At 42.5% G+C, this 27,281-nt stretch overlaps 1 protein-coding gene across 2 annotated transcripts in view; it reads right to left on the reverse strand.

The window, feature by feature from the left end:
* Positions 1–27,281, reverse strand: part of mdfi (MyoD family inhibitor) — a 55,540-nt gene that overhangs the window by 9,099 nt on the left and 19,160 nt on the right. For both annotated transcript variants that reach the window (XM_053483558.1, XM_053483559.1), the window contains one exon: positions 23,031–23,168. In XM_053483558.1, coding sequence (XP_053339533.1) covers positions 23,031–23,168 — 138 coding nt within the window. The remainder of the gene's footprint in view (positions 1–23,030; positions 23,169–27,281) is intronic.

The raw sequence follows: 27,281 nt of genomic DNA on the forward strand, positions 1-27,281 counted from the left end.
GGTACACAAAAATCTTACACAGATTTTTATTTTTAGATTTTTCACAACAAAAACAACCTTTAAAGGCACAGAACGTTCTCGTCAGTTCAGAGACTGCGCTTTTAGACACCAGAGGTAATAGAAAGAGCCACTTTAGTAAGAAAACATAACCACTTCACACTGATGCTTTATTTATAACCAGAAACTACTAATAATTAATGGTTATGCATTAGAGATGTGGTATTAATTAATCATTTGGTGGTGTTTTCCATTCAATTCAAATGTAACCGAATTGCGAAATCAGTTTCCGATTCGAAATTAAGTCACCTTTTTAAAAATTATTTAGATACGTTCATAAATGGTAAATGATCTACAATTAAGAATTCTTTAAAATATTCCACAACTTTTGCAGAAAATCAAACCACTTACAACATTCCCAAATACTCGCATTTTGCAACAGTATTGCTTCAACCTTTCATGAACAGTTGGTTTAATATACTGTAGCTCCTTAAAATAAACCAGACCGTAAACAGAAGAAGTAGAATGGATAATCTCCCTACGATTCACATCTCTATTAAACATTTTTAAGTAAATGTTTTGCCTTGCATATATTTAAGTTGTTATCTGGTTGTTTATAAGCAAAGTATTTCATATACACCCTCTACCACTAATGATGATGGTGTTCTGATGGTGTTCTGATAGTGACGATGGAGCACGTTGTCTACCAAGTCACAAAGTATTGAAGATTAAAATCCTGTCTTGGGGAAGACCACAGAACATTCGTCACAAATATCAAACCATTCAGTTTAGCTTTTTTACCCCCTTTAAATGTGGGAGGAGTCATTTTGTAAGAGACATTTACATTTACATTTAGGCATTTGGCAGACGCTCTTATCCAGAGCGACTTACAAAAAGTGCTTTAATGTTTACAACATTGGATACATACTTACACTGGGAGACCACTCCCATTAGGATCGAAATGTATCACTGAAATGCAGTGATTCTATAAAAATCACTTTTTCTCTGGTGATATGCTTGGAGGCAATAGTCACTACCAATGGGAATCACCAGATACCTTACGATACAATATTATCACGATAACCTCAGTAGATGCCGATTCGCCCCCGAGTAGCGGGGATATCCCACACCGCTGAGAGAGTTCGGCCAATCAGCTCCCTCTGTGCCCCAGCTGCGAGAGGCTACAGCATCACCTGGGAATTGAACTAACAATCCCCGGATGACAGGACGAGCACTTTACAACTGCTCCACTCATTGTATGTTGAGGTCTCTGGTGTTTCCCATCGCTAGTTGATTCGTAGTGACTCTTGCCTCCAAGAGGACGAGGGAACCAGTCCAGCATTCTACCAGAGCCAAAAAATGGTATAGGGGCCAAGCATTCACACCTGAATTATTTTCGTAATGACACCACACACACGCAAACATCTACCTGTCAGGAATATGATGAAGGATGACTCGTCTGGCCTATGCGCACCAGGCTTCAGGAATAAACCCTATTTCCAAATCCAAAACCAAGATGAAGTGGGCTTACTCAGCATGTTTTACATGGCACAAAAGCATGGAATGATGTCAATCTCATTCTAGTGTCAAACTTAAAATGTCTGGAAGCATGCATTCATTCTGCTCCTCCACAAATCTATTCGAATCGTTCTTTCATTCAACTTCAAATACGAGCAGTGACAAAAGGCCAGCTTCTTATTAGTATGAGAAACAAAATAAAACACAGTCGTCACAGAGTCACACAGTTATGGCTTTATACACTAACAAGAACCAGTCTTAGAGAAAACCGCAGCGCTTTTCAGTTTTAAATTAAACACCCTCCACATTCTCACACACAAATAGAACCACCCGCTGCTTACACGCTTACCACCAGAACCTTTTTTTCTTTTTTTCTTTTGGGAAACAGTCTAACAGCGTTTCCATAATCTGGTCCATTTCAGGCTTTACGACCGCAGCAAGTCAAGGTGATTTAACCCTGTCAGTGCCATGGCATTCGGAAAATGAAACGTTCCCTTTCAGTCGATTCACTCGGTACAACACATATAGTATGGGATATCACGCCCTCTCGTGTCCTGGCTGAAGCCACCTTTATTCACGCCGTAAAGGCAGGCAAACCTGTGGTGACGTAGGTGTAGCCCCGCCTACACCTATAAACCATCGTCGCCACGGTTGACCCTCAGTTCTTACGCTCTTCACCTCGCTGTGAACACCTTTTCCGTAGAGTTTTCTAGGTGCTGCTAGTAAACTCTACGTTTTACGTTGAAAGACTGCGCTTAAAATCAGCTTAACTGCTCTTGTTGGCGTTAGCGACAACAGCCTCATTTTGGTGAGTCGTCTACCCGCGGGGCGCTGACTTTTAAGTTTTCTGACAGTCAGAACATTAGCAACATCTCAGTTAGTTGGCTTCTGTTTAGCTGTGCTAACAGCGCTAGCTAAGATGAGCATGCAAGCTAATGTAGCTAAGAAGAGGTCCGCTGTTCGCCCCTGTCCTCAGGAGTGCGGCTTCTCCTTGCACGAGAAGGACCAGCACGAAGCGTGCCCCGTCTGTCTGGGGATTCTCCATGCTAGGAGAGCTCTAGCTGAGCCAGAGTCATGTGAGCTTTGTCGCCAGCTCCGGCGTTCAACGCTGGAAAGACGGGTCACGTTCGTGGAAAGGACCCTGGGGAGAAATACAGTCGCTCAGCAGGACCCCCTCCTTTCCGAATCAGCAGTCCCAGCTTCGCCTGTGTCTGCTGACGAGGAATTTCCGTCAGAAGTCCCCGCACCTAGCTGGGCGGACCAGATGGAGTATCTCGAGGGTTCGGAGGACCGTGGGCTCTCCTACAGCGCTGGCCAGCAGCCAGGCACCGAGCAGCATGCTTTCGAGGACGATGACGTGCTCGACATCGGCCTAGAGATACATGGCTTGTCGGAGGACGAGCATGAAATTGTGCCGCCTGCTCAGAGCTCCGCTGCTACTGCGTTAACCGCTCGGGACGACACTTCATTTTTTGCTCTCTACCGCCGAGCGGCTGAGAAGCTGGAGGTGGAGTGGCCCTCCCCGCAGCCGGCTCAAAAACCGTCAAGGTTCGCGGGATTTTTTCTTCCTCCTGAACCGACAACAGTTAAGAACTGCTTGCCCATGTTTCCCGACTTTGTCGGCGAATTAACGTCGTCATGGAGCAAGCCGCTGTCGACCCGTGTATCAGTGCCCGGTTACGGACAATATTTGGAATTAGACGGAGCTGAGAAGGCAGGACTAGTTAGCCCACCGCCAATGGAGCCATCTTTGGCTGCTTATTTGGCACCCTCGCACAATCATGGAGTGTCTGGACCTACTCTCCTTCCGTCTAAACATTGTAGATTCTCCTCTGCCCAGCTGGAGAAAATTTATCGCGCTCAAGCGGGCACTGCTCGTGCGCTCAATTCCGCTACGCTGCTTCAAACATATCAGGCAATGTGTTTGGCAGAGCTCGGCTCACTGGTGCCTCAGGAGAGCCCGTTCTGTGCGCTGCTTAACGAGGTCAGGACAGCGACAGACTACATTTTGCGCATGTCTCGTTGTGCGGCTCTTTCCCTCGGAAGAGGGATGGCGAGCGCAGTAGTAGCACAGAGGCATTTATGGCTCACGCTCTCTGACATTCCTGATAGAGACAGGGCTGTCTACTTGGACGAACCGCTGTCTGCTGAGGGTTTGTTCGGCCAGTCACTCGATGCCATTCAGGCAAAGTTTGACTTCAGAAGGAAACAGGCCGAAGCGTTGCGAGACATTATTCCGCGACGAGAGGTGAAGCCCAAACAGGCTCGAAGTATGACCACTCCGCGACCACCTCATAAGAGACCACCGCCGGCAGCTAGCTCGAGCTCTCGACCGGTGAAACAACAGCCTCCCAGGCAAAACCCACGGCAGTCGGCCTGGGGTATGGGCCCCCCACCAGGCGTCCGAAAGGATTCAGCGACTAGGAGGAAGAATCCTCACTCCTCCTAGCTCAGATTTTAAAGAGAGAGGAGCTCTGGCAGCAGGGAGACACTGCTTCTCCTCTCTCAATGCCGCCCAAGAGGCCGCTACGTTATGTTCAGGAAATCAGTCCCAAACGGCGCTGCACTTCCCTAACACAGTCTCCCAAGCACAATCCCCCCCCCTCACACACAAGTGTTTATGTTCGAGTTATGAACCCCAGTTGGGGCGTGTTAAAAAGTTCTCAGGGACTTACAGCAAGTACCCTCGATGTTTGCAGTGTGATTGCCCCAAAAATGGTGCATTTTGTAAATCATGTGAATGTTACATTATTGAAACCAATAAAGAATTTTCCTGTTTACAATGTTGCAAAACAAAAAAGCCCAGTGCCATCGATGAGGCTGCACTCTGGCGAAACGCCAGGGGGCAGCAGACCCCTTTCAGAAACCAATGCGGGCCGGTTGGCGTCCCACGTTCTCGAGTGGCGCGCATGCGCAGTCTCGACATGGGTGCAAAACACAGTCGCTATGGGATACCGACTGCAGTTTCGCGTAAAGCCACCGCGCTTCTCTTCCATAATCAACACCGAGGTGTCGGACGACGCCGCAGCGGTGCTTCGGGAAGAGATAAATTCTCTTCTGAGCAAAAGGGCGATTCAAGTGGTGCCTCCTTCGGAAGCGAACTCAGGTTGGTACAGCCGGTATTTTGTCGTTCCGAAGAGGGGGGGAGGACTGCGTCCTATTTTGGATCTGAGAATATTGAACACGTTTCTAAGAACGTACAAGTTCAAAATGCTTACTCTGAGGCAACTGCTAAATGCAATAGGCCCGGGAGATTGGTTCACTACGATCGATCTCACAGATGCTTATTTTCATATAGCGATCTTTCCGCGCCACAGAAAGTTTCTGAGGTTTGCATTCGAGGGCGTGGCCTACGAGTACCTAGTGCTGCCGTTCGGCCTGTCACTAGCTCCCCGAACGTTCACGAAGTGCGCCGAGGCGGCGCTGTCTCCTCTTCGGGAGAAAGGCATTCGCATATTAGCCTATTTAGACGACTGGGCACTGATAGCGAGCTCAAGCGAGCAGGCAGAGAAACAGACAGCACTAGTTCTGTCTCACATTCAGACTTTAGGGTTCTCAGTAAATATGCAGAAAAGCTCACTGATTCCGAGTCAACAGTGTTCATTCCTGGGTCTGGAGATATGCTCCGTTACCAGCCGAGCACGTCTCTCAGAGCACAGAATAGCCGCGTTTCAGCGCTGCCTTGCTCTGTTTCAGTTGCAACACAAACTTCGTTTCCGAGTGTTTTTACAACTAATGGGAATGATGGCGTCTATGATCACTGTGGTGCCTCTCGGGCTGTTGAACATGCGTGCGTTTCAGCGCTGGGTGCGCTCTCACCGCCTATGTGCGGCGCGCCACCTCAACAGGAGGCTGACGGTGACACCGTCATGCATGTCAGCCCTTCTGCCCTGGAGGGAACCCAGGCTATTACGTCAGGGCTCTCCGATAGGCAGGGTATCGTTTCGCAAAGTGGTGTCAACAGATGCCTCCCTCAGCGGCTGGGGCGCTCTGTGCGACGGCTCTGCGATCAGGGGGGCGTGGTCACAGAAACAACGCAGGCTTCACATCAACTATTTGGAGCTGTTAGCAGTGTTCTTAGCCCTGAGTCATTTTCGTCTGGCTTTAACAGGCCATCATGTTCTAATCAGGACAGACAATACAACAGTGGTGTCGTATATAAACAGACAAGGGGGGACTCGTTCACTTCCCCTGCTGAAACTCTCTCATTCTCTATTGCTATGGTCCAGTGTTCATCTTCTGTCACTCAGGGCCACTCACATTCCAGGGCACCTGAATTTGGGGGCGGACCTTCTATCCAGAGGGGGCCCGCTTGTGAGGGAATGGAGATTACACCCATGGGTGGTAGCTCAGATCTGGGAGCGCTTCGGCAGGGCAGCAGTGGATCTTTTTGCATCCAAAGAAAATGCTCACTGCCCACTATTCTTCTCCATAACGGATCGCAATGCCCCACTGGGGATCGATGCGCTGGCACACTCATGGCCCCCAGCTCTATTGTATGCTTTCCCTCCGGTAGAACTGATTCTGCCTGTCACAGAGAGGGTACGTCAGCAGGGCCTGTCACTAATCCTGGTGGCACCTCATTGGCCGGCGAAGTTGTGGTACGCAGAGATAGTCAGCCTGCTAGCAGCAGAACCATGGAAACTTCCTCTCCTCAGGGACCTTCTGTCTCAGGCAGGGGGAGAGGTAGTGCACCCGCGTCCCGAGCTGTGGAACTTGCACGCTTACCTGTTGAAAGGTCCAATTTGTTAGCAAAAGGGCTTCCCCCGAATGTGATTGAGACAATCCAAAGTGCTCGGGCCTCGTCTACTAGAGGTTTATATGCTTACAAGTGGCGAGCATTTGAGCAATGGTGTCAAGAACATAATGTTCTTCCATTTCAGTGCTCCATGGTGGAGATTTTGTCTTTTCTACAAGAACTATTAGAGAAAGGCCTTTCCTTCTCTACTATTAAAGTGTACTTGGCGGCTATATCAGCCTGTCATGTTGGTTTTGACGGAGTGTCACCAGGGGCTCATCCGCTGGCAGTACGGTTTTTAAAGGGAGTGCGACGTCTGCGACCCACTACGAGGTCCAGTGTTCCGTCCTGGGATTTATTGTTAGTGCTTGAGGCCCTCTGTGGTCCTCCTTTTGAGCCAGTTGAGTCTATAGATATGAAAATTCTTTCATATAAGACGGCACTTCTTCTTGCTTTAGCATCTGCTAAACGAGTGGGCGATCTCCACGCTTTATCCGTGCATCCATCCTGTACGCAGTTTGCTGCTAATGGGTTAAAGGTTACTCTACGGCCGAACGCGGCCTATGTACCGAAGGTCGTCTCCACTGATTATAGCTCTATGGTCTTTGACCTTTATAGCTTTTTTCCTCCTCCTTTTGCTTCTGATGAGCAGAGAAAATTGCATAATTTGTGCCCCGTACGTGCACTACGAGTGTACATGGACCGTACAGTAGATATGCGCTTATGTGATCAACTGTTTATCTGCTTTGCCAGTCCAGTAAAGGGTAAAGCGCTGTCTAAACAGCGGCTTTCCCATTGGATTGTGGAGGCTATTACACTAGCTTATAGTAGCAAGAGTGTCCCATTGCCTCTGGGTGTGAAAGCACATTCAACGAGAGCTATGGCAACATCATGGGCTCTGTTCAAAGGAATGTCTGTGGGCGAGATTTGCGCGGCAGCCAGTTGGTCCTCACCACACACTTTTGTCCGGTTCTACCGACTTGATATAACGGCCCCCTCGGTGGCTCATTGTGTCCTCTCTGCGGGGTCCATAATGCAGTAGAGTAGCTGTCAGGGTTCTTGTGACTAACTTTGATAGATACTCGGCGGGGCGTGAATATATGTCCCATACTATATGTGTTGTACCGAGTGAATCGACTGAAAGGGAACGAATGGTTATGACTATAACCTCTGTTCCCTGAAGGAGAGGAACGAGGTACAACACATTGCTGCCCCGCCTCATAGTTACGCTCGGCGAAGAGCGGCTATCGAACTGAGGGTCAACCGTGGCGACGATGGTTTATAGGTGTAGGCGGGGCTACACCTACGTCACCACAGGTTTGCCTGCCTTTACGGCGTGAATAAAGGTGGCTTCAGCCAGGACACGAGAGGGCGTGATATCCCATACTATATGTGTTGTACCTCGTTCCTCTCCTTCAGGGAACAGAGGTTATAGTCATAACCATTCGTTTTCTAGAACTGGACTGCACACATTGATCCTCTTTGACGTGATCAACATTTTGATCAGAGTCTAATATGCCCCATATGATAGTAGGACAACAGTGTGTGTGTGTGTGTGTGTGTAAAATTATTTATGCTAGCCTTTGTCTAACTTACGGGTCACACATCTCAAAAGAGATGAGCTGTCCGTCTCTAACCAACTCCCAGCTGTGCAGTACGGAGAGAAAAACAGCGTGTGCGTTCGCGTATGCGTGTTTGCGTGTCCGAGGTGACAGATAAAAAAAGAACACCTTATTGCAGGCCTGATCCTTGTTTAGACATTAAAACAAATGACTCAGCCTTCAGGTGGCTAAAAATACACATCCTGGCCCCTTAATGACAGAGAGCTTCACAGACAGGGTGGACAGAGGGACGAAGTCGAGACGTTAAGAAAATGCTTTGAGAAGAGGACGAATGGAGTAAAGACGTCAGGCTGGAGGTCTAGCAGTCTAACACCGGGGAGCTAGAAGTGAGTCAAAGGTGAGGTGATTCAGGCAGGGATGACTACTCCACCCTGAAACAGCACATTCTGCTCCTATAACACACAGGCATAAAGAATATATGCTTGTCTAACACTACACACAAGCCCTAATCTCCTGATGAATCCAAAATGCAGTGAGTAATGGCGCTCCTGTTTCTAGGCCACAAGGCTGCACAGGGCAATGACTCAGTTCTCTGTGACTCACACTCAAGGGCTACGACTTAATACACACTATTACTAAAAACACAACCATGCAAAAGCTGAACATACACTGCTGGGGTTTTTTTTTTGTACATTTGTCACACTTAAATGATTCAGATCATGAAACAAAAGATAATCAAAATGCAGTTTTCAAAGAAAACTTTCATTGTTTACTGTGATTATCTATCCATTCATTGTGGGGGAAAAAGTCGTGAAAAAAGACGTTTCCAAGTCGAAAGCCATCGCGGGCCAAAAAGAACACAAAGGCTCGTCTCACATTCGCCAGAAAAAACATCTTGATTTAGACTTTTGGCCAAATATTCCACGGACTGATGACGGACGTTGGTGGCTCAGTGCTAAGTTTCTCGCCTATCATGTCACCATGTTTGAGTTCAATGCCCAAACCCCAGCCACTGCTTGTGTGCGCTTTTCTGCATATATGGTTGTTCTTTACATATTTAATCAAACCAGTGCCGTAAAAAAGAAATAAAGCACAGGTATCCTTGTAATTGTACTATATCATATCAAAATTGTATTATACTAAATTGTAAACATATTAAATCATATCGTCGAGAAAAAAAAAAAAAAACACAATATACTGTAGCATCCCAGCCCATCACAATCAAACTCACAGAACATTCCTCAGTATAGGAGTAGCATAAGATCATTAATTTGCTCATTCATCTTCATAAACAGGAGCCTATCCTGGGAATGCACATCCACATGCACATTCACGTCTAGACCAGCCACTCCATCGCATTTTTTGAGAGGTAGGAGGAAACCAGAGGACATGGGGAAACAGAAACTCAGCACAGACAGTAAACCTAAGCTCAAGGATGAAGTGGAGAGACTGGAGCTGAAGGTCAGCGATGTAATACCTTAGAATTAAAAAAAAAAAAAAAACCTGACTTCCTGAATATATTTTAATTACAGCATGCCTTGGGGACCCTGATGGTGTGGTCTTAAACCAACACCCTACCAAGTTGGACAACAATATACAGTAACAAACCATGGTTAATATGTTTATTGTACTAACAAACCACTTCAATAAGGTCGAATTGGTTCCACGCCCCAAAGATCCTGAGATTCAAACAGTTATAGGCTCAAATGTGTTCAACTTTGGCCTGTTGATAGTTCAAGAGGGATTATGTAGCACACCCAAAAACCGATGAGAAGATTTTTTTCAGACAGTACAAATCAGTGTGCCAAATCTTATGAATTGCGCTTTTCTATGTGCTGCTATTGAGTAAGAAAAGGGACACATTATCCTGTATAGCGGAAAAGTCTTGAGCCATCCCTAAATTTTTTTCATCACTCACTCATTGTCTATACCGTTTAATCCTGTATACATGGTCGCGGGGGGACTGGAGCCTATCCCAGGAGATTTAGGGTATAAGATGGGATACACCCTGGATGGGGTTCTAATCCATCGCGGGACACACATACAGTCACACACTCATTCATGCACTACGTGCAATTTAGGAACGCCAGTTCTGCATGTCTTTGAACTGTGGGAGGAAACTGGAATACCCGGAGGAAACCCACTAAGCACGGGGAGAACTTTGCAAAACCTAGACTCAGGTTGCAAGGCGACAATGCTAACCACCAAACCTTATTTCTTTATATTAAATGAAAATAAATTACATAAATTGAAAAAAAAAGGAACAAATGTTTTATTGCGACAGGCTGTAAAGTGCCAAAATATATCATTTAAAAATGAGTTGTTACATCCTCAGCAGCAACCTCTTTTCCCCTCTCATCTGTTCTAACCACTCAGAACTCAGCACCAGCAGTGTGCTAATCACCATCATCTGCACCTGCTTCTCACTGGTTCATGCCCTATAGTATGTTAGATGTTTTACGCTTGAATGATTCATAGGTCACTGTGTGGCTTAACGAACCAAAAACATTCCTCTGTAACTGCTTACTGTAGGTACAGGGACTGGACTGAAAATACGAGCCAATACCTTGAGCCAAAAAAGTCCTTCAGGAAGCCTGAAAAACTATTCCTTAAAACAACAAAGGTCTGGCTTTACAGAGGCAAAATATAAAGAAACGAGGGATGGTTTAAGACTTCTGTACGGTGCTGCATGATGCTTGGGCCCATCACGGTGATCCGAGAGGACGACTCCCTTAAAAAAGATGGTGAGGCAGTTCAAATCGAACTTTAATCCACACTTGCCATGGCTCATTTCAATGACAATCTCTAGTGATGAGAAGTCTAATTAGAGAATTTCAGAGCTGAAGCTTAAGATATCATTTTTCACCTGCTTTAAAGGACAGTATTTCCCCTGATAGGGCCCTTCTGAAGGGTGATAATGGATGAATGAAAAATGGCCGGAATTGAGCTTTAAGTCCTGCTGAGATTGAATAAATGTTCTCTTACGTCTGAGCCAGAGACGGAGATGAGAGGGCGAAAAAGAGAAAGCATTCCATCACATGAGATGAGCATATTCTTAGCCAAGGATATAAATCCCTGATGGGCTATTAGACGAAAGTCTTAACATAGGCTTTTGTTCTGGCTTTTTTCAGAACTACACACACACACACACACACACACATGCTCATGTTCCTTCGCACTCACACTAGAATGGAATGCGATCCTATGCTATGTGTATCTATTTAATATTGTTCCTAATATTTGCCCCTGTATTTGAAGTCAACTTTGACCCCTAAATGAGTGCGGCCTAAACCGGAGCTTTCTATTTCGTAAAATATAATCAGAACTAATATCCTTATGTAAAACCATGAACCTAAATCAAACTGCCCCCCGAAAAAAGCGTCTTGAGTAGCATGTCTCTTATTTATATATGTATAAACTATTAGGTATGCAATTAATCTCTCACACACAAATACACACATTAGACTGAAAGATGTTTTTCCTTCTTGTTTTTTTGTCTCACCACAAAAGGGGTCGCCATAGTGGATCATCCAAGCCACAGCCTACCACGGAGCCGCCATGCCCCAGCATCAGAGCAGACATTAAAATCCTCATGAAGACACTGAGATATGAAGTAGAAAAAATATGAAACAACTTACCAGAGGCCATTGAATGAATTAAAGCATGCTTAATAAGCAACTTTATGATATTTGCATGCAGTATCTGTTATCAGTGATGTGCGTCTCTGTAGCAGTTATTAAAATCTTGTCCTTGACTGTAGAATATGTTTAACACTTCCCATCTATAGGGATTTCTTTCAATAAACAAAAGCATATTTACATGTTTACAATAATATTAATATAGACATTTATTTAGTTCAGTTAGTTTAGTATTTAGTCAAGAGATTTGTATTTCTGGACCCTCCTGAAACATCTAGTGCAAAAAAAAGTTCATAAATGCTCTATGATGTTATATTTGGGCCCATCCCTGAGTAAAAAACTTAAATACACGAATACACTCCCATATTAACTATATTTTCGCTAGACCTTTCTCGCCCACACTTTACTGTACGATGTTGCCAGATCATGTCAACAAAATCCCCCAATGCGATGGTAAAAAACCGCCCCCTCTCCAATAACATCCAGGCCAAAGAACATCTGTATTCATCCTGTAGCCGGAGCCAAGTTATTACTGAACATACTTTGTTTTTGTTACCAATATGTAACATTTTTACACACATTAAAGCTGCGAATCATACTGTAGGTAGACTGTTGATTCAGTTTAATTAGAGTTATAAATTAGTTCATTCGAATAGATTTAAAAGCAAACTTAACATTTACTATCTGATTTTAAAGCTTAAATCTTCTAAAAATGAATAAAAGTATCTAATACAGTAAGCTGGGCTTAATACTGGGCTTGTATTGCACTCGTACAGGATGCACACTGCACGCACGTGACAATGTACACCAGACATGTGATCTAAATTCTGTGAGCTTACATGTGCGAATGCATGTTCATATCTTCGAAAGTTTGTAACTCGAATATTCGTATGTAGAAGACTTACTGTAACTTGAATGCTTGAAAAAATTTGTGTAGTTGATTTTGTTTTCGACCAATCTTCTGCTTAAACCTCCAGTCCATTAGGTAGTGGTAATGCACCTACCAGCCATATAATCAAAATAAAACAATGCAGTTGTCTCGAAAAAATGAGAGTTTTTGCAGAAGATGAAAGCAGTTTTTATTTTCTGCAAAAGCCGTGGTGTTTTTTTAAGCAATTAGTAAATAGTAAAGAATTTAATATTTGTAATTTTTACCTAAATAATTTTATAAGTGTGACTTGATTCTGAATCAGCAACATATTAATTTAATAATAAAAAAGGTAGATTAAACTTATCAGTTCTAAAGAAATACAGATTTTTTCACGGTGCTAATATGCGAAAAATGGTTAGAAATTCTTTTATTATGTAACATTAGTGTAGCAGATTATGGAATTTCTTCACAGATATTTATGACCAATGAGGCTTCTTAAAACCAGGCTAAACTGAGCACCTTTGACAATAACAGCTTTAGTTTGCTAGTGGCAGAACATGTGTTTAGATGAACCTGAATTCCTTCTATGTTGATCTTAGAGAAAATATACTAAATGCCACTATCAGAGGTGTAGACAAACTGGAATTGAGGTACATGACTGTTTTATTCTTTCTCCAGACAAATGTGGGACATATGGCTGAGGTTTAAAGGTTAAACTTATAAGTGATCTCACACATGTCGGGAAAATATTCGCCTCCTTTACGTCAGGAAACAGCAGGATTTCTGGAAAGACATGAGTAAATGTTGATAAATAGTAACAAACGATGCAAGATGTGAGGTTTTGTAAGACAAAATAAGACAAAACCTCTGCTTTCTCTTATCCACATGACTGCATGTGGGAACTGGTGTTCTCTCACAGACACGAGAAAGAGCAGTTTAGCAGCATTTCGTTGCGCTTCGCTCACAGACACGCCAGCCAGAGGCACTTCGCCCAGATGCATGCAACCTTCATGACATCATCGCTCCAAGCCTGAGCATCTGGACCTTGTGTAACGTGATATGACCTCAGGGCTTTTGCTGTCAGCATCAATCTGAAACGCGTTTCGATAACCCGTCCTAATTTTCCTGACCGGTCTTATGATGAACGGGTCACACAACGTACCAACCAATAAAACCACAAACAAACAAACAAAACACCACAAGACCAGACGCATGCCTCAGAGACCGAGTAGATCTATAAAGCATCCCTCTGCCCATAAAGCCGATGAAGCAATAGTGTTCGCTATTTTTTACGAGCTCTAAACAGACACTTCTCACGTGGCTATCGTTATAAGAAACCAGATGGGAAAAGAAGTGCCACTGCACATGTGCTCCACGATAATGCGGACCCCTTAAATGCCATGAATGGCTTTCAAGGAGACGGAAATATCTAATCTACTTACGGAGACGTCTAAGATTTGGCAGTAATTGGGATCTGGACTGGCTGGAACAATGCGATCAGAAATGCTGGTCAGACAAACCATGAAAATAAAAATCGGCTCATTTGTATTTATAGTCTGTTTGAAAAAAAAAAACTTGCAGCAGAGCATACTTGTGGTCACGACAAACAAATTATAAATTAGAGTTTATAACTGAAACAGGCTGATGTGTTCATTAATACAAAAATCAAATCATTGGCAGATTGTTGTTGTATAAGCAAAACAATTCATGGTGTGTGTTGGGTCATGTTACACCACCCTAACGCATTTGGGTGTGTTGTTCCTTACTCCAGCGAGGGCCTATTGATTGTAAAGCATACACACATACTGTATGAATACACAATAAAATTCATTTTTAAGAAGCTGGGGTCAGAGTACAGGGTCAGCCATGATACAGAGCCCTCAGAGCAGAGATGGTTAAGGGCCATGCTCAAGGGCCCGACAGTGGCTGGGGCTTGGCGCAAAGCCTGCTACTGTACACGTATCAGTGTTCAGAACAAGCTTGTCAGTATTTAAGGATCAGGCGTTGCATTTCCTAAGTGTTCATAGGAACATAGTGCTTTCTTTAAAAACTTTGCGCCATTCAAATGTTTTACTGCAGCTTGGAGTCTCGTCAATTGCTGAATCAATTGTTCATACCTGGTTTGTGTGAAAATGAACTTAGATAACTCTAGATAATTCTTTGTCTTTCGGCTGTTCCCTTTCAGGGGTCGCCACAGCGAATCATTTGCCTCCATCTAACCCTATCCTCTGCATCCTCTTCTCTCACCCCAACTACCTTCATGTCCTCTCTCCCTGCATCCATAAATCTCCTCTTTGGTCTTCCTCTAGACCTCCTACCTGGCAGCTTCAACCTCAACATCCTTCTACAGATACCTTCACAATCTCTCCTTTGAACATGTACAAACCACCTCAATCTGGCCTCTCTGACTTTATCTCCAAAACATCTAACATGGGTTGTCCCTCTGATGAACTCATTCTTGATAACTCTATATGATTCATCCTGTGTAAGCGGAAGTGGTAACTCACTTTCTATTACTGTGCATTAACAAAAAGGGTACAATATTTTACTTGAATTCCCTAAATATTATCACTTCCCAAAACTTACTCTTGTGTCTATAATCTCAAATAGATCCTATAAATATCTACAGTACCATCCAATATATGCTGAAGTAATCACAAAGACTAATGTTTCCCACACATAGAGTATACTTGGGTGGGGTGCCCAAGTATTTTGAAAGCTGCCCAACTTTATTTCCCCACCCTTTTTAAGAATCTGTTTGGAAGAACAATGCCATCCATGATTGATTTAATTACACAGTTCCCTCTCGCCGCTCCTGTATCTGTTTATTCTGCTACCATGAGAGCGGTGTACTATGAGGCGGTAGACGCAGCGGATGCCAGCTGCCGTAAGGATGTACCGACGGTCCACTTCACCTACTCTTCATACAGTATTTGGGTAGATGAAGGGGAGGGTTTGTAGGTTGGCTCTCCGAAATTTGAAATGAATAGAAATATCAAATAAATCAAAATATTGTGTTCGAGGCCATACGTATTTGTTGTTTCTTCTATGTATTACACCACTTTTGTGCTAGCAAGTAATTCTGGAAGTATACTGTATTTCAGACCTCAGCAAACACTGAAGACAGTCCTATGCTTATCCCAGGTCACTAAATCACAATCAGCTGAAGAACATAATAAACATCCCTTGCCTTTAGTCTTCTATTTTGTGAAGGATGATACTGTTTTGCAGTACGAGCAAACCCGAATTAGTATGACACCAACATTATATCAGTCCTGCACTATCTACAGCATCTACACCGTCTGGTCAAGTTCTGGTCATGACAGTGATGGTTCCTGACTTGAATTCCTCTCTCAAGAGTTCAACAAATATCCCAGCGCTGCCTTTTTGCCATGAGTTTTGTTTTTCATTTAACATGTGTTTTCGTTTATTGGACCATTCGCCTGTGATGTTGTCTGTTGCTGATTGTGTTCACCTGTTCTGCGTCCCCTGTGTCATTGCTTGCATGTGTTACTACACTGTAGTTCCTGTGTTCTGAGGTTGCTGCTTATTGTTCTGTGCCATGTGTTTTACTTTATGCTTTTCGGATACGCCTGTATCTGCGTGTCATGACCATCATTCCTGGAGTCACATGCATACAATTCGAAATATTATTTATATTATGGGATAAATCACAGATATTTCAATTGTTTTTTCTTAAATAAACACGGTAAGACATAAAAATGCATGCTGTATGGAGGAACACATGAATGGTATATTAAAAACAGCATAAGTTTATTAGAAATATTTGGGCTCATTAAAAGTTGACGAAGAGGAACTGGAACAAGGGGAACGTAAAAAAAAAAAAAAAAAACTTTCACCACCGAAATGAGGAATGATGTGAAAGGACATCGCTTATATCAGCACACTGAATATCTCATTTCAGTCCGCCTCTCTTAATTTGCCAATGCACCAAAAAATCAGGCCGCCTCCACCCTCTCATCCAGTGCACCTCTTCCCTCCAGGCTCTGTCACATTCCACATGCCTCTCACTGCTCCTCAATCCCACCAACAGTAAACTTTCAACACTTTTAAACCTCAGAAAAATGTTGAATTTTTAGTCTTTTTTTTTTTTTTTCGCTATTTTGCAACACTGCTACCCGGTCACCCTTCTCAGACATTCTGTACGGTTTGCAATTGGAACAACAGTCTGGTCAAATGGCTTTTCCCACAACAGTATATAATTAGGTAAATAATACTGTATGTGACATAAAGATCTGCAGTGTGTCAGTAGGACAAAGCTTTTGCTCTACAAGCAGGATATGACCTCAGCGACCATTACGAATCACATGTCTGGTGGCTTATATTGAAGGTAGATTACTATTACATAATTGCTAATCAGCTCTGGATCATTTTTCCTCTGCTTGTTTTACAAACCAGCAATCAGTAGCCAAGTGAGACAAATCCCAGCAGGAATGTTTGGTTTGTTACCGACGATAAAATTGGCATTAGGTTGCTTTTGGAAATTACAATGACTTTGATGAAATGTTATCGGAACAGCGCTGACTACATGACGACGGGATAATGTTAAAATGACGCCCCTGACATAATGGTGCAAAACGACTTCAAAACAATATTTAATAGCAAACAGATGGCCTGAGTGGAATTTAAACTCCATTTGCTTACCACTAACATGCTGCTGATGCTAGCCAATGCCGATACTTAACAATAAGCACCAGAAATAACAACAACAACACGGTTTTCAAAATTTGAAAGAATGTACTGTATGTGAGAGGAAAAATGTATATAACAAATACAATGAAATAACTGAACACAGACAAGGCTGATCCTGTGAATATTAATGAGTATGCAAAAGAAACTGTCACATGACAACGATGTCATGTGATCTCAGTGCCACGAAAGGGAGGTTGGGCCTAATTAGCATACTAAAAGTACAGGCTGCACAAACCAATTTTTAATTTTTTTTAATATAAATATATGTGCAAGGCCAATACAATAACGATATCACTCATCATTTTTATGAACATTATGAAAACCATAGATGGTTTTCTCAGTACGACAGAGCCATGATCGGACCGTCTGCTTCGAATCTGAAACGCTGGCCTCCCAGGAACACGTTAAATGTCCCAAACATGTCGAAATGACTTGAAGCGAGGTCAGGACTGAGCGGCGGTGAAAAAATAACTCCCGGCTGAGTTCCTGTAAATGTGCATGTGGTGTTTGTTAATGCTTGTATGTACAGTTTATATAGACAGATGCATCCCTTCCCGCAAGTCGGCCACAAGTTACGCATTGATTTTTGAGTCCAACTTGCTGAATGTTTCAAGAACGAGTTCAATGGCAATTCAAGGAAATATGGCCTTCTTTGAATTATTTGCTCCGTTCAAAAGTTCTATTGTGGCTAAAAGTCTCATCACTGTACTAAGCTTACAGACATTTCATCACAAGTCCCTGTTTGACTTGAACGTCCCTCATATTAAAATAACAATATAAAAACTACTCAAACAAAGCATAGTCTTACACACTATGTTTCAACTTGTCCTGTAGCTCATATTTATAATTAGTCAATCTATCCAATTACAGTATGTTCTATCTTACTTTTGAACAAAACACATTACAGCTTGTTCCCAAAGTACATCAATCCATCCAGCCCTTGTCTGCACCGCCTATCCTGTATAGGATTGCAGCAGGCCTGGAGTCCATCCCAGCAAACCCAGGGCACACATAGACACCCTGGAGACTCAACACACACAGACCGGAGCTGAGACTCAAACCACCAACCCTGAAGGTGTGAGGTGATATCGGTAACCACAAATCCACCGTGCCACACAAGTCTATCCGAAGTGCAGGCCTGTGAAATATCAAAGACCAAGCTGCATTCATCTACGTCATGTAAGCATTTTCATGCGCCTGAATGAGAAGTTTAAACCTGCTGAATGATCGAATAATAAATCAAAAGTAACATAGGCTCTCAAAGTGAAATGCAAACACCAAACCTTCAACACGACCGATCATGTGTTCTTAAAGGAGCGGAAAGAGTGATTGAGATGGCATAACACCGTAACTCTGGCGTCAAGGCAACGTCCTAACAGCGGCGGTTTCCACAGGAAATATTCGAAGCTGAACACGACCATAGACGAGGTGAGAGATTAACCCAAGTTGAGCATATAGAGAGATTTATAGATAAAGCAGATGGGCATCAATTTACTCGATCAGGTTTGCACATGTGGGAAGAATACAGCGCTACAGCGGTGCATGAAGCAGGCATGAATATTATACAGTACAGCAATACCAGTGTGTGTGTGTGTGTGTGTGTGTGTGAGAGAGAGCAAATTCAGTGTGATTCAGTAACAGAATCTAAACATCAATGCACCTTTATTCAGAACAATTAGTCACGGTCTACTGAAGGTCTTATCCCGTCTGTTGACACACACTCACACACCCACACACACACCCACATCCAGCGCCAGTCTATGATGACATGCTTGTCTGACTTACTACAACCCAGGCAACAGCAGACATCTGGAACTGTCTGAGATTAACGTGATATCTCACAACACAAGCTCACCCATTTAGACTAAAGGATGCATGCATCCCATAATTCACAACATGCTTCGTGTGTGTTACACACACTCTCTACTGTATAACAAAAACTGGAGAAAACTCCACCGTTCCTCCAAGCCAATAGTTTCATTATACTTTAGCAACGCAGAGAGCACAGCAAGCTGTAGATATGTAGCCTTAATTACATCTGGAATTTATATAACGCATAAAAATTGCTTCACACACACACACACACACACAGAGTACTGACAGACGCTGGAACCTAGCGGAAGAATCAGGTTTCTTCTTGGTGGTACTGTGCGTGAGGAAGGAAGAAAATGCAAGATCAGCAACTTTTCCCCACTAACTGTCCCACAGGGTGAAAGTACATATGGTCTTAGCAAGCACTTGTGGACTTTTGCTAAATCTAGAAATACGATGGACAACATTTCTCTTTTCACACTATTTAACTTTATTCAACTCACATGGCAGTTTAGCGAACATTTCCAGTATTTTTGCCTCTGTACACCACCACAACACATATGAAATATTAAAGGTGTTTAATATAAAAAACATTCTATAATCTTTTAAGGGATTACACTCACTTATCGTCTACAGGGTCGCAAGGGGCCTAGAGCCCATCCCAGGAGATTTAGGGCACGAGACGGGGTACATTCTGGACCGAGTGGCAATCTATCGCAGAGCACACACACTACGGGGAAACTTGCAAACGCCAATCAGCCTAATCTTCAAGTATTTGGACTGTTGGACGGAAACCGGTGTACCCGGACGAAACCCACCAAGCACAGGGAGAACATGCACACAAGATGGGAATTGAACCCGGACCCAGGAGGTCCAAGGCGACAGTGCTAACCACTAAGCCACCCTGCCACCTTAAGGGATTGCAGAGACCCACCAAAAGTATATATTTGAAGTGGAAGTGGGTCACTGGGTGTTTACTGATGATTTGACTGCTGATAGGGGCAGCACTATGAAATCTGAAATGTACTGTATGGAGTTAGACATTCCTCTCAGATTAACTTAGAAAGAAGCGGATAGGACAGTGCTTCAGATAATGATCCAAAATGCACCAAAAAGCTTCCAAAAGGAAACTAAAGGAACGATAATAAAAGTCCGAGTCAGTACGGTACATACAGTGATGATGCACAATTTTACAGTATGATTCTCTGACATCTGGTTGGAAAAAAATTTCTGAACATGCTACCTGAAAGCTTTAAGCTATAATGGTGTTTTACACCAAAGTGCTGATTTATATTGTAATCGTACCTTATTTGTCAAAATACCTTAAACTCCCAACCATAGCCATGTGTCTGCACATACTGTATAGCGATATAATGGCCATAAGTACAGTAGGTATGTTTACAAGGTCATTAAGAAGCTCTCTTGATAAAACTTTTTGACAAAAGATTCCTTGGTTGCATTTGTTGAAGATGCATTAATTTAGTAATTTTTGGGAATATTCAACTCAAGTCAACTCAACTAATATGTCTATATAATTTTCAGCCATCAGCAGGCTCTCCACTGTCGGATAACAGCTACCCAGTCAGATAACTAGGAAGAGTTAAAGGGATAGTTCAGATTTTTTTTTTTCAAGTTTGTCTTACATTAAAATTGATGTGCCTATAAGTACATTACAGTAGGTCTTGGTCTTTACAAATGATCCTGCTCTGCATACGGATTGTAAAGTCATTCACCTTGAACATGTACACCTACTTAAATGGAGTCTAAATCCACCCAGCCTCCTTCCATGCAAAATGCATCCCAAACTTCAGCTAAGCCTCCCATTAAGCCTCGGAAGTCCTACTGAGTTAAATCAAGTTGGTATCTCTGAACGTTGTCGTGTACTTAGTACCAATTTAACTCTTTTCTTTCTGAAGAAATACAGTACTGTGCAAAAGTCTTAGGCACAAAAAAACCTAATGTATGCTGCTGGGATTTGCATAAACATAGATAAGATCGAGTGTGACAAAGTTACCAGAAGATCTCATATTCTCCAGCAAGCTCAGTAAAAGCTAACAACTTTTTTACTTATAGTATATAACAAAATATACATATATAACAAAATTGGTACAGCATATAGTATGATGCCTAAGACTTTTGCACAGTACTGTACATACAGATTATAATGCATTTGTATGTTGTTAGTATTTCGGTTGCTCCCAAAAGCAGACCGTTCGATCCACATAACGACTCGGTTTTATGCTGGATGCCCTTCCTGACACAACCCTCCTATTTCATCCAGGCTTGGGATCGGCACTGCATCCAGTGTCTGTGGTTAGGGTATTGGCTGGGAATTAAACCCATATGGCAGACGAGAGACCTACCACTGAGCCACCAATGACCAGTTATTGTGATGTACTTATATACACCTCAATTTTTATTTTGGACATCCTTGAAAAAATCCAAACTATGAAAGTTTAATATGTGGCAGTGGACCGATATGTTTTTCCACTGTTGCTTATGTGCAATCAGATGGCAGTGCAACAAAACTATAGTAAGTGCTATTTGAGTTACACTTTCAAAATGCTTTATATATAAAATTGCATTCCTAAGCCTCTAAAGTTAAACGATATGCATACTGTACATGAACTTACTGAGGTCCACAACTGGCTAGAACTGCTGAATAGACACAGAGTTCCCCCTTATACCCACACACCATGACCACCATGATAATCTCCATGTGGTCCTGAGATGTCCTTCTCACCTATGTTTGGATTGTGATTTGACTGTATTTCATCATTACTGCATCTTGCACGAACCTGAAATGTGATTTAGAGAGGTCGTCATAACATTTTGTGAATTGCACATTTTATATAGCTGCGTGGATTACACTTCCAAAATCAGCCTTTTGTGTTTCATTTCCCCTTCAGTAAAGCTTTACACCTGTTAAGGCTGCGCTCTTAGAACACTGAGTTCAGGCAGGAATTCACAGTGGATTCGAGTCACCCTGTACAAATACACTTATTTAAATATTTAACCAGCAATGTACCTAAAAACATGTTTTTGAGACATGCTCAAAATAGACGGTAGAATCCTGAGCGTAGAGGCACTCCTAATACCCGCTGTTCCACTGTGTTGCACATGTACAGGTCAAGAATTTTAAAAAATACCTGCATTTTTAAGCCTTTGAAGCATTTTTGAAACATTATTTAAAGATCATCTATCTATCTAATCCTTTCTACTGCATCACGTTTTGACTCGACATGGATTCATTCAAATCAAACTTTCTATACAGAAGGGCCAAAAAATAAAAACTATTAAAGTGTATACACACTTAAACAATAAATAGTTGTTATTTATGCCTTTTTTTAATAAATGGAACTCAATTATGATGCCATAATGGCGGAAACGTGTAGTTTTATATTTTCACTACAGTAGTCGCACCATTGTTAATTCTATCATGTGACCATCAGAACAGGGGCTTATTTTTCATATTAAAGTGTGCATACATTTGTTTGGGGCCCATCTGTATGTTTAAAAGAAGTTATGCAAAATTCTAGTTATTTTTAGACATTTAGATAGATATGTACTGTAGTGTGCTACTTTTTCCATTTTAGTATTGATGAGCTCTGAGTCTTAACCATTTTTTCCCCTATTGTGACCTCATATAAGAAGATACTCTACCCCGGATTGTCACTCAGCTCTTCTGATCTCTGGTAGGGAGTGGCTCATACTGTATACACACTGAAATGGAACATTCGGGGAGTTTGAGGTATGAAAAACGCATTATCTGAGGGTTAGTTTAGCTGAAGCATTCCCAGGCACTTAAGGGACCTCTGTGTCTTATGTTAAATTGTTTAAAAAAGAGCAAAATAGGGGATCATTAAGTACAGTACTGCTGCTGTGGCCATAAAGACTGCCCTGTGACCAAGCCAGGGCTCAAAATGTGCTCGTACTGTACTGCGTTTCAAGGCACTTAGTAAAATTTCACTTAATATTGGTTTATAATCCCACTATCTGGTGTCTCCGAGTTCTTTTGAGCGTCGTTTTTTTAATGTACATAAATTAAAAACATGCAGTTGCACTATTTTCTGACAAAAGGTCAGCCAGACGTATCCGTGCCATCGCTTTGCACATGTGGATTCCTGGTCAGTTTCATACCGGACGTATTGTACGATGTACTCTGGCTAATATTAACTCACATGTGATTGTTTTCCTGGGCGTGCTGCTGAAATCCACTTGTGATAGACTGTTGTTGTTGTCAACACCATCCATGGTCGTTGTTTCCTCCATGCTTGGCTCCTGCTTGACGTGCTTGCTGCTTTCATCCCTGCCTGTAGCTAAGAAAACACAGCAAGGCACAAAACACATTAAACACACAGCAGTTTTGATTCCAAATCGAGTCCGAGGGAAAAACACGGAACATGGAGTAAATATTAATCTCATAATATATTCAGGGGAGCATAAACGCCTCTTCCTACCAGGATCAGGGTCTGTTTAGAAAAAGGCAGTGTGGCACGAAGGCTAAGACGTTTCTGCGCGGTCATCACTTTTGTAGCCACAACAGTACGTGCTTGTACATGTGCGAGTGCGCGCGCGTGGGGTGCCCTGTGCATGTTTAGATTCAAAGGAGCATTCATGCGCACTCTGCGTGTGCGTGTGTTTGTGTGTATGTGTGCTTGTGTGTGTGGGCAGGCATGTGTTTTATACGCAAAAACGCTGGAGCCAAGCAGGCTTATTATGCGGCCCGGTAATTACACACCGCTGTTTGAGAGAGCCAGGGCTGGGTAGACATCAAAGTGGTGCAGGTTTGGGCTTCGTTTTGGGAGAGAAGAGCACAGTAATGGAGAGGAAATGAGAGTAAAGCATGGGAGTAAAGAGGGGGAAAAAAGTAGAGAAGTGTAAAGTAGAGGAAAGGAAAGGAAAAAAGGGTCAACGACTTTGGGAAGGGTAAAAATATGAGAAAGCATGCGGTAGGAAAACAATAAGCAATAAGAAAGGGAAGGGAAAAAGAGTCAGTGTCTTCTTTCTCACTCACTTATCGTCTACATCCTGGACAGGGTGCCAATTCATCACATGGCACACACACATACACTCACTGAGGGCAATTTGGGAACATCAATTAAACTAATCTGCATCTTTTGGACCATTGGAGGAAATCAGAGTACCCGGAGAACACCCACCAAGCACAGGGGGAACATGCAAACTCCATGGACACATTCCGGGGTGGGAATCGAACCCGGCTGAGAATCGAACCCGGACCCTGGAGGTGCAAGGCGACAGTGCTAACCAATAAGCCACCGTGCCGCATTCAGTGTGTTTTGAAGTAGTAAAAAAATGAGAGAAAAGTATGCAACAAGATAATAAAGTGGAGGAAGAAAAACTGGAAGGAAAGGTGGCATGAATATTAATGAAGGAAAGGAAAAAAAGAGTCAAAGAGTTGAGAAACGGTAAGAATATGAGAGAAAAAGCATGCAGTAGGATGACGATTATAGGAACGGAAGCAAAAAGAAAGGACTGAAATGAAAAGGTGATATAAGTATTCAGGAAAGGTAATGAAATCTAAAGGAAGGAAAGTAAAGGAAGGTGAAAAAGAGCCTAAGTGTTCAGAAGTGAATGAGAAAATAAAAGAGAGGTAGAAAAAGAAAAAAATTGAAGGAAAGGAGTAGTGGGATGTATATTAAGGAAAGGAATGTTAAAAAGAGTTAAAGAGTTTGTTTACGGTAAGAATATGAGAGAAAAATGATGCAGGGGGATAACAAAAATCTGTGAAAAAAAAAACGAAAATATGCAAAGAGTTTGGAAATGGCTAGACGAAGCATGCGATGCGATAATCAAACAGAGCAAACAAAAGCAGGAAGAAAAAGAAATAAGAGGACATAAAAGAAAGAAACTTAAAGATGAAAGAAAAGACAGAGCAGTGAGAGAGGTGAAGTCTAAATTACAGGAAAGCATGGAAGACGAGAGCAGAATAAACAACGGGACACGAGAAAAAAAGAAACAGGAGGTGGAAGAGATAAAAGGAGAAGAAAAAAACAAGATGCAAGTTAAAACAGTGCTCTGCTGCATTTTGCTCAATGACCTCTCTCTCTCTCTCTCTCTCTCTCTTTTCATTCCTAGCCAAATGGGAGCCAGCTGGGCTTTATTTGCTGTCCGGTAAATACCCAGCATCCCTCTTTTGCAGCTCCACCGCTCGCCTTTGTTTATTTGCTTTAGTCACTCGTGCTCGCTGACTCCTGTTTTTCTTCGTTCTTGGCAGCCTTCACTCGAGGTCCTTATTCTTTTCTGGGCGACATACTTTTTTTTTTTGTTTTTTACTGGAGTACCAGAGAGAGGTCAAAGAGTTATTGTACTTTTTAAACAATATGGAGCAGACAGACCGAGATGATGATGAGAGCGTGACATCCAGACACCAGAAGCTATCCTTTCATTTGTTTTTCCTCAAGCCAGCAGACATAAGAGCAGACAGACACACACACACAGAGCTTTTAACCAAGACTACTTATAATGAACTTCCTCCCACATTTCCTAATCCCAAAAACTCCCAACAGCTGGACTGGCCATGGGGACGTGTCGCTCTTTACACATGCATGCTTGACTGCGGTTCCCAGAGCTTGAAATGTCATGATGCTCAGCACAATCCTGTAAAGTTTAGAATATATATATATATATATCAGCGTTATCACTGGTATTTCTGACCAACATTAAGTATCTGACTTGAGGTTCGATTCACCATCTTGACATTGAGAAACCTGTGCTACTGAAGAGTAAGTGTTTCTCAGGACCTGAAGCTGCGATACTCCCCCGACTACTACTGCAGGACTTACTGCCTCTCACTCCTCTGTCTTTCTTTCTTTAGATATTCTTACGCATGTGGACCGCATTGTGAAGAAACCTCCCTCTTTTGACATGCCTCTTTCATTACCAGCAACGAACGTGCCAGGATCTACACGAAATTCATCGTCAGGGGACGCACAAATCTGTGCACGGAGCCAGTTATGGACTGGTTGCCGCGAAAGTATGAGCGCGCGTGTTACATCTTACTTTGAAAACGTAAGCAAATAGACAAAAGACAGAGAAACTGGGACTGCGAAAGCTTCCTAGAACTGAATTACAGGGTAGATTTAAACTGTGGCTTTCTTTGTGTGCGGTACCGAGAAACTGGAGCTGAAAACAGACTGAGATTATGTTCAGCGTCACATGTTCGGCTCCTCTTCATGACCCAAAAACATAGCCTTCATTACCCATGGACGCAGGCTTCACGGCTGCTACAGTCCCACCGGTCTGGATCAGTGGGTATTAAGCATTGGGGCTGAGCCATTATCAAGTGCCACGCCATAATACTCCATCATAATCCACTCCTAATGCAGTCCAGGGAGATCACATAAACCCAAACTATGCTTTCAAAAAGACTTCTTTCACAGTGGAGAAGAAAAAAAAAAAAAAAAGCAGTATGCATGATGAGACATCAGATCATTTGGTCTCTGTGGGACTCGCTCACTATGGGAAAGCCAATATGACCAAATTTTCTCAATAAAAATGTTCAAATAGCTTTTTTGTGGTTATATTCAGAGTTGAGCCTAAGTTGTTTATAATGGACGTTAACACAGAACGTCGTGTGTTTTTTGGTGCCTTTGGTGGAGTGAAAAGTGTATTCAAGCCAAAGAGTGAACCACAAAGCTTATTCCTTGTCCTTTTTAAAAATGCTGCTCTGCTTCAGGCAATCTCCAGTGCGCATAGTGGAAGCTGCTCATTTTCGGCCAGCTAATGTGATTAGCATGATCAACCTGTCACTTCACTAAGTGGATGGGGTAAAGTGTGGTTATAGTCAGATTGTAAAATGGTCTTATACGAGAATGACTGGCCCTATCACACCTGCACAGTGAGATGCTATGCATCCCAAAAAGTACTTTTCTTTGTAACATAATTGCTGTCCAACCAATCAAACAATCAATATTTTGACTGCAAAATGAGATATCGCCATTATTCCCCAGCTTATAATAAGAAGTACTACAAGTTGTTAAAAAATATTTTTGAACATGGTTTCTTTTGGTCATAATGGTTTAAAAAAAACTGATTTGGTTACATCAGTGTGCATTTTGGGTTATTTTGCAAAACACTACAACTTCACCGGGTACAATTCTGCACTTCAATAATAATAACGTCATTGCATTTTTATAGTCATTGAATCATTGGCAGCAATTTGGGACAAGGACGAAGTGTTGAAGATCATGAGAAAAATTAATACAGTACGAAATTCTAGTTTATAACTGTATCATAAACATATACTGTACATAATTAAGTCTAGTAAGTTTATAACAAGTTCAAAAAACTCCTGACTGGGGAACGAGATATAGCAGACCACAACCGTATTCGCTTTGTTTTTACCATTACATATTGCCAATGCCAATTAAAAAACTATTATGAATTTACTTTGAAGCTGTTTTTTCCAG

The sequence above is a fragment of the Clarias gariepinus genome, chromosome 23, assembly GCF_024256425.1.
Source record: "Clarias gariepinus isolate MV-2021 ecotype Netherlands chromosome 23, CGAR_prim_01v2, whole genome shotgun sequence".
Lineage (NCBI taxonomy): Eukaryota > Metazoa > Chordata > Actinopteri > Siluriformes > Clariidae > Clarias > Clarias gariepinus.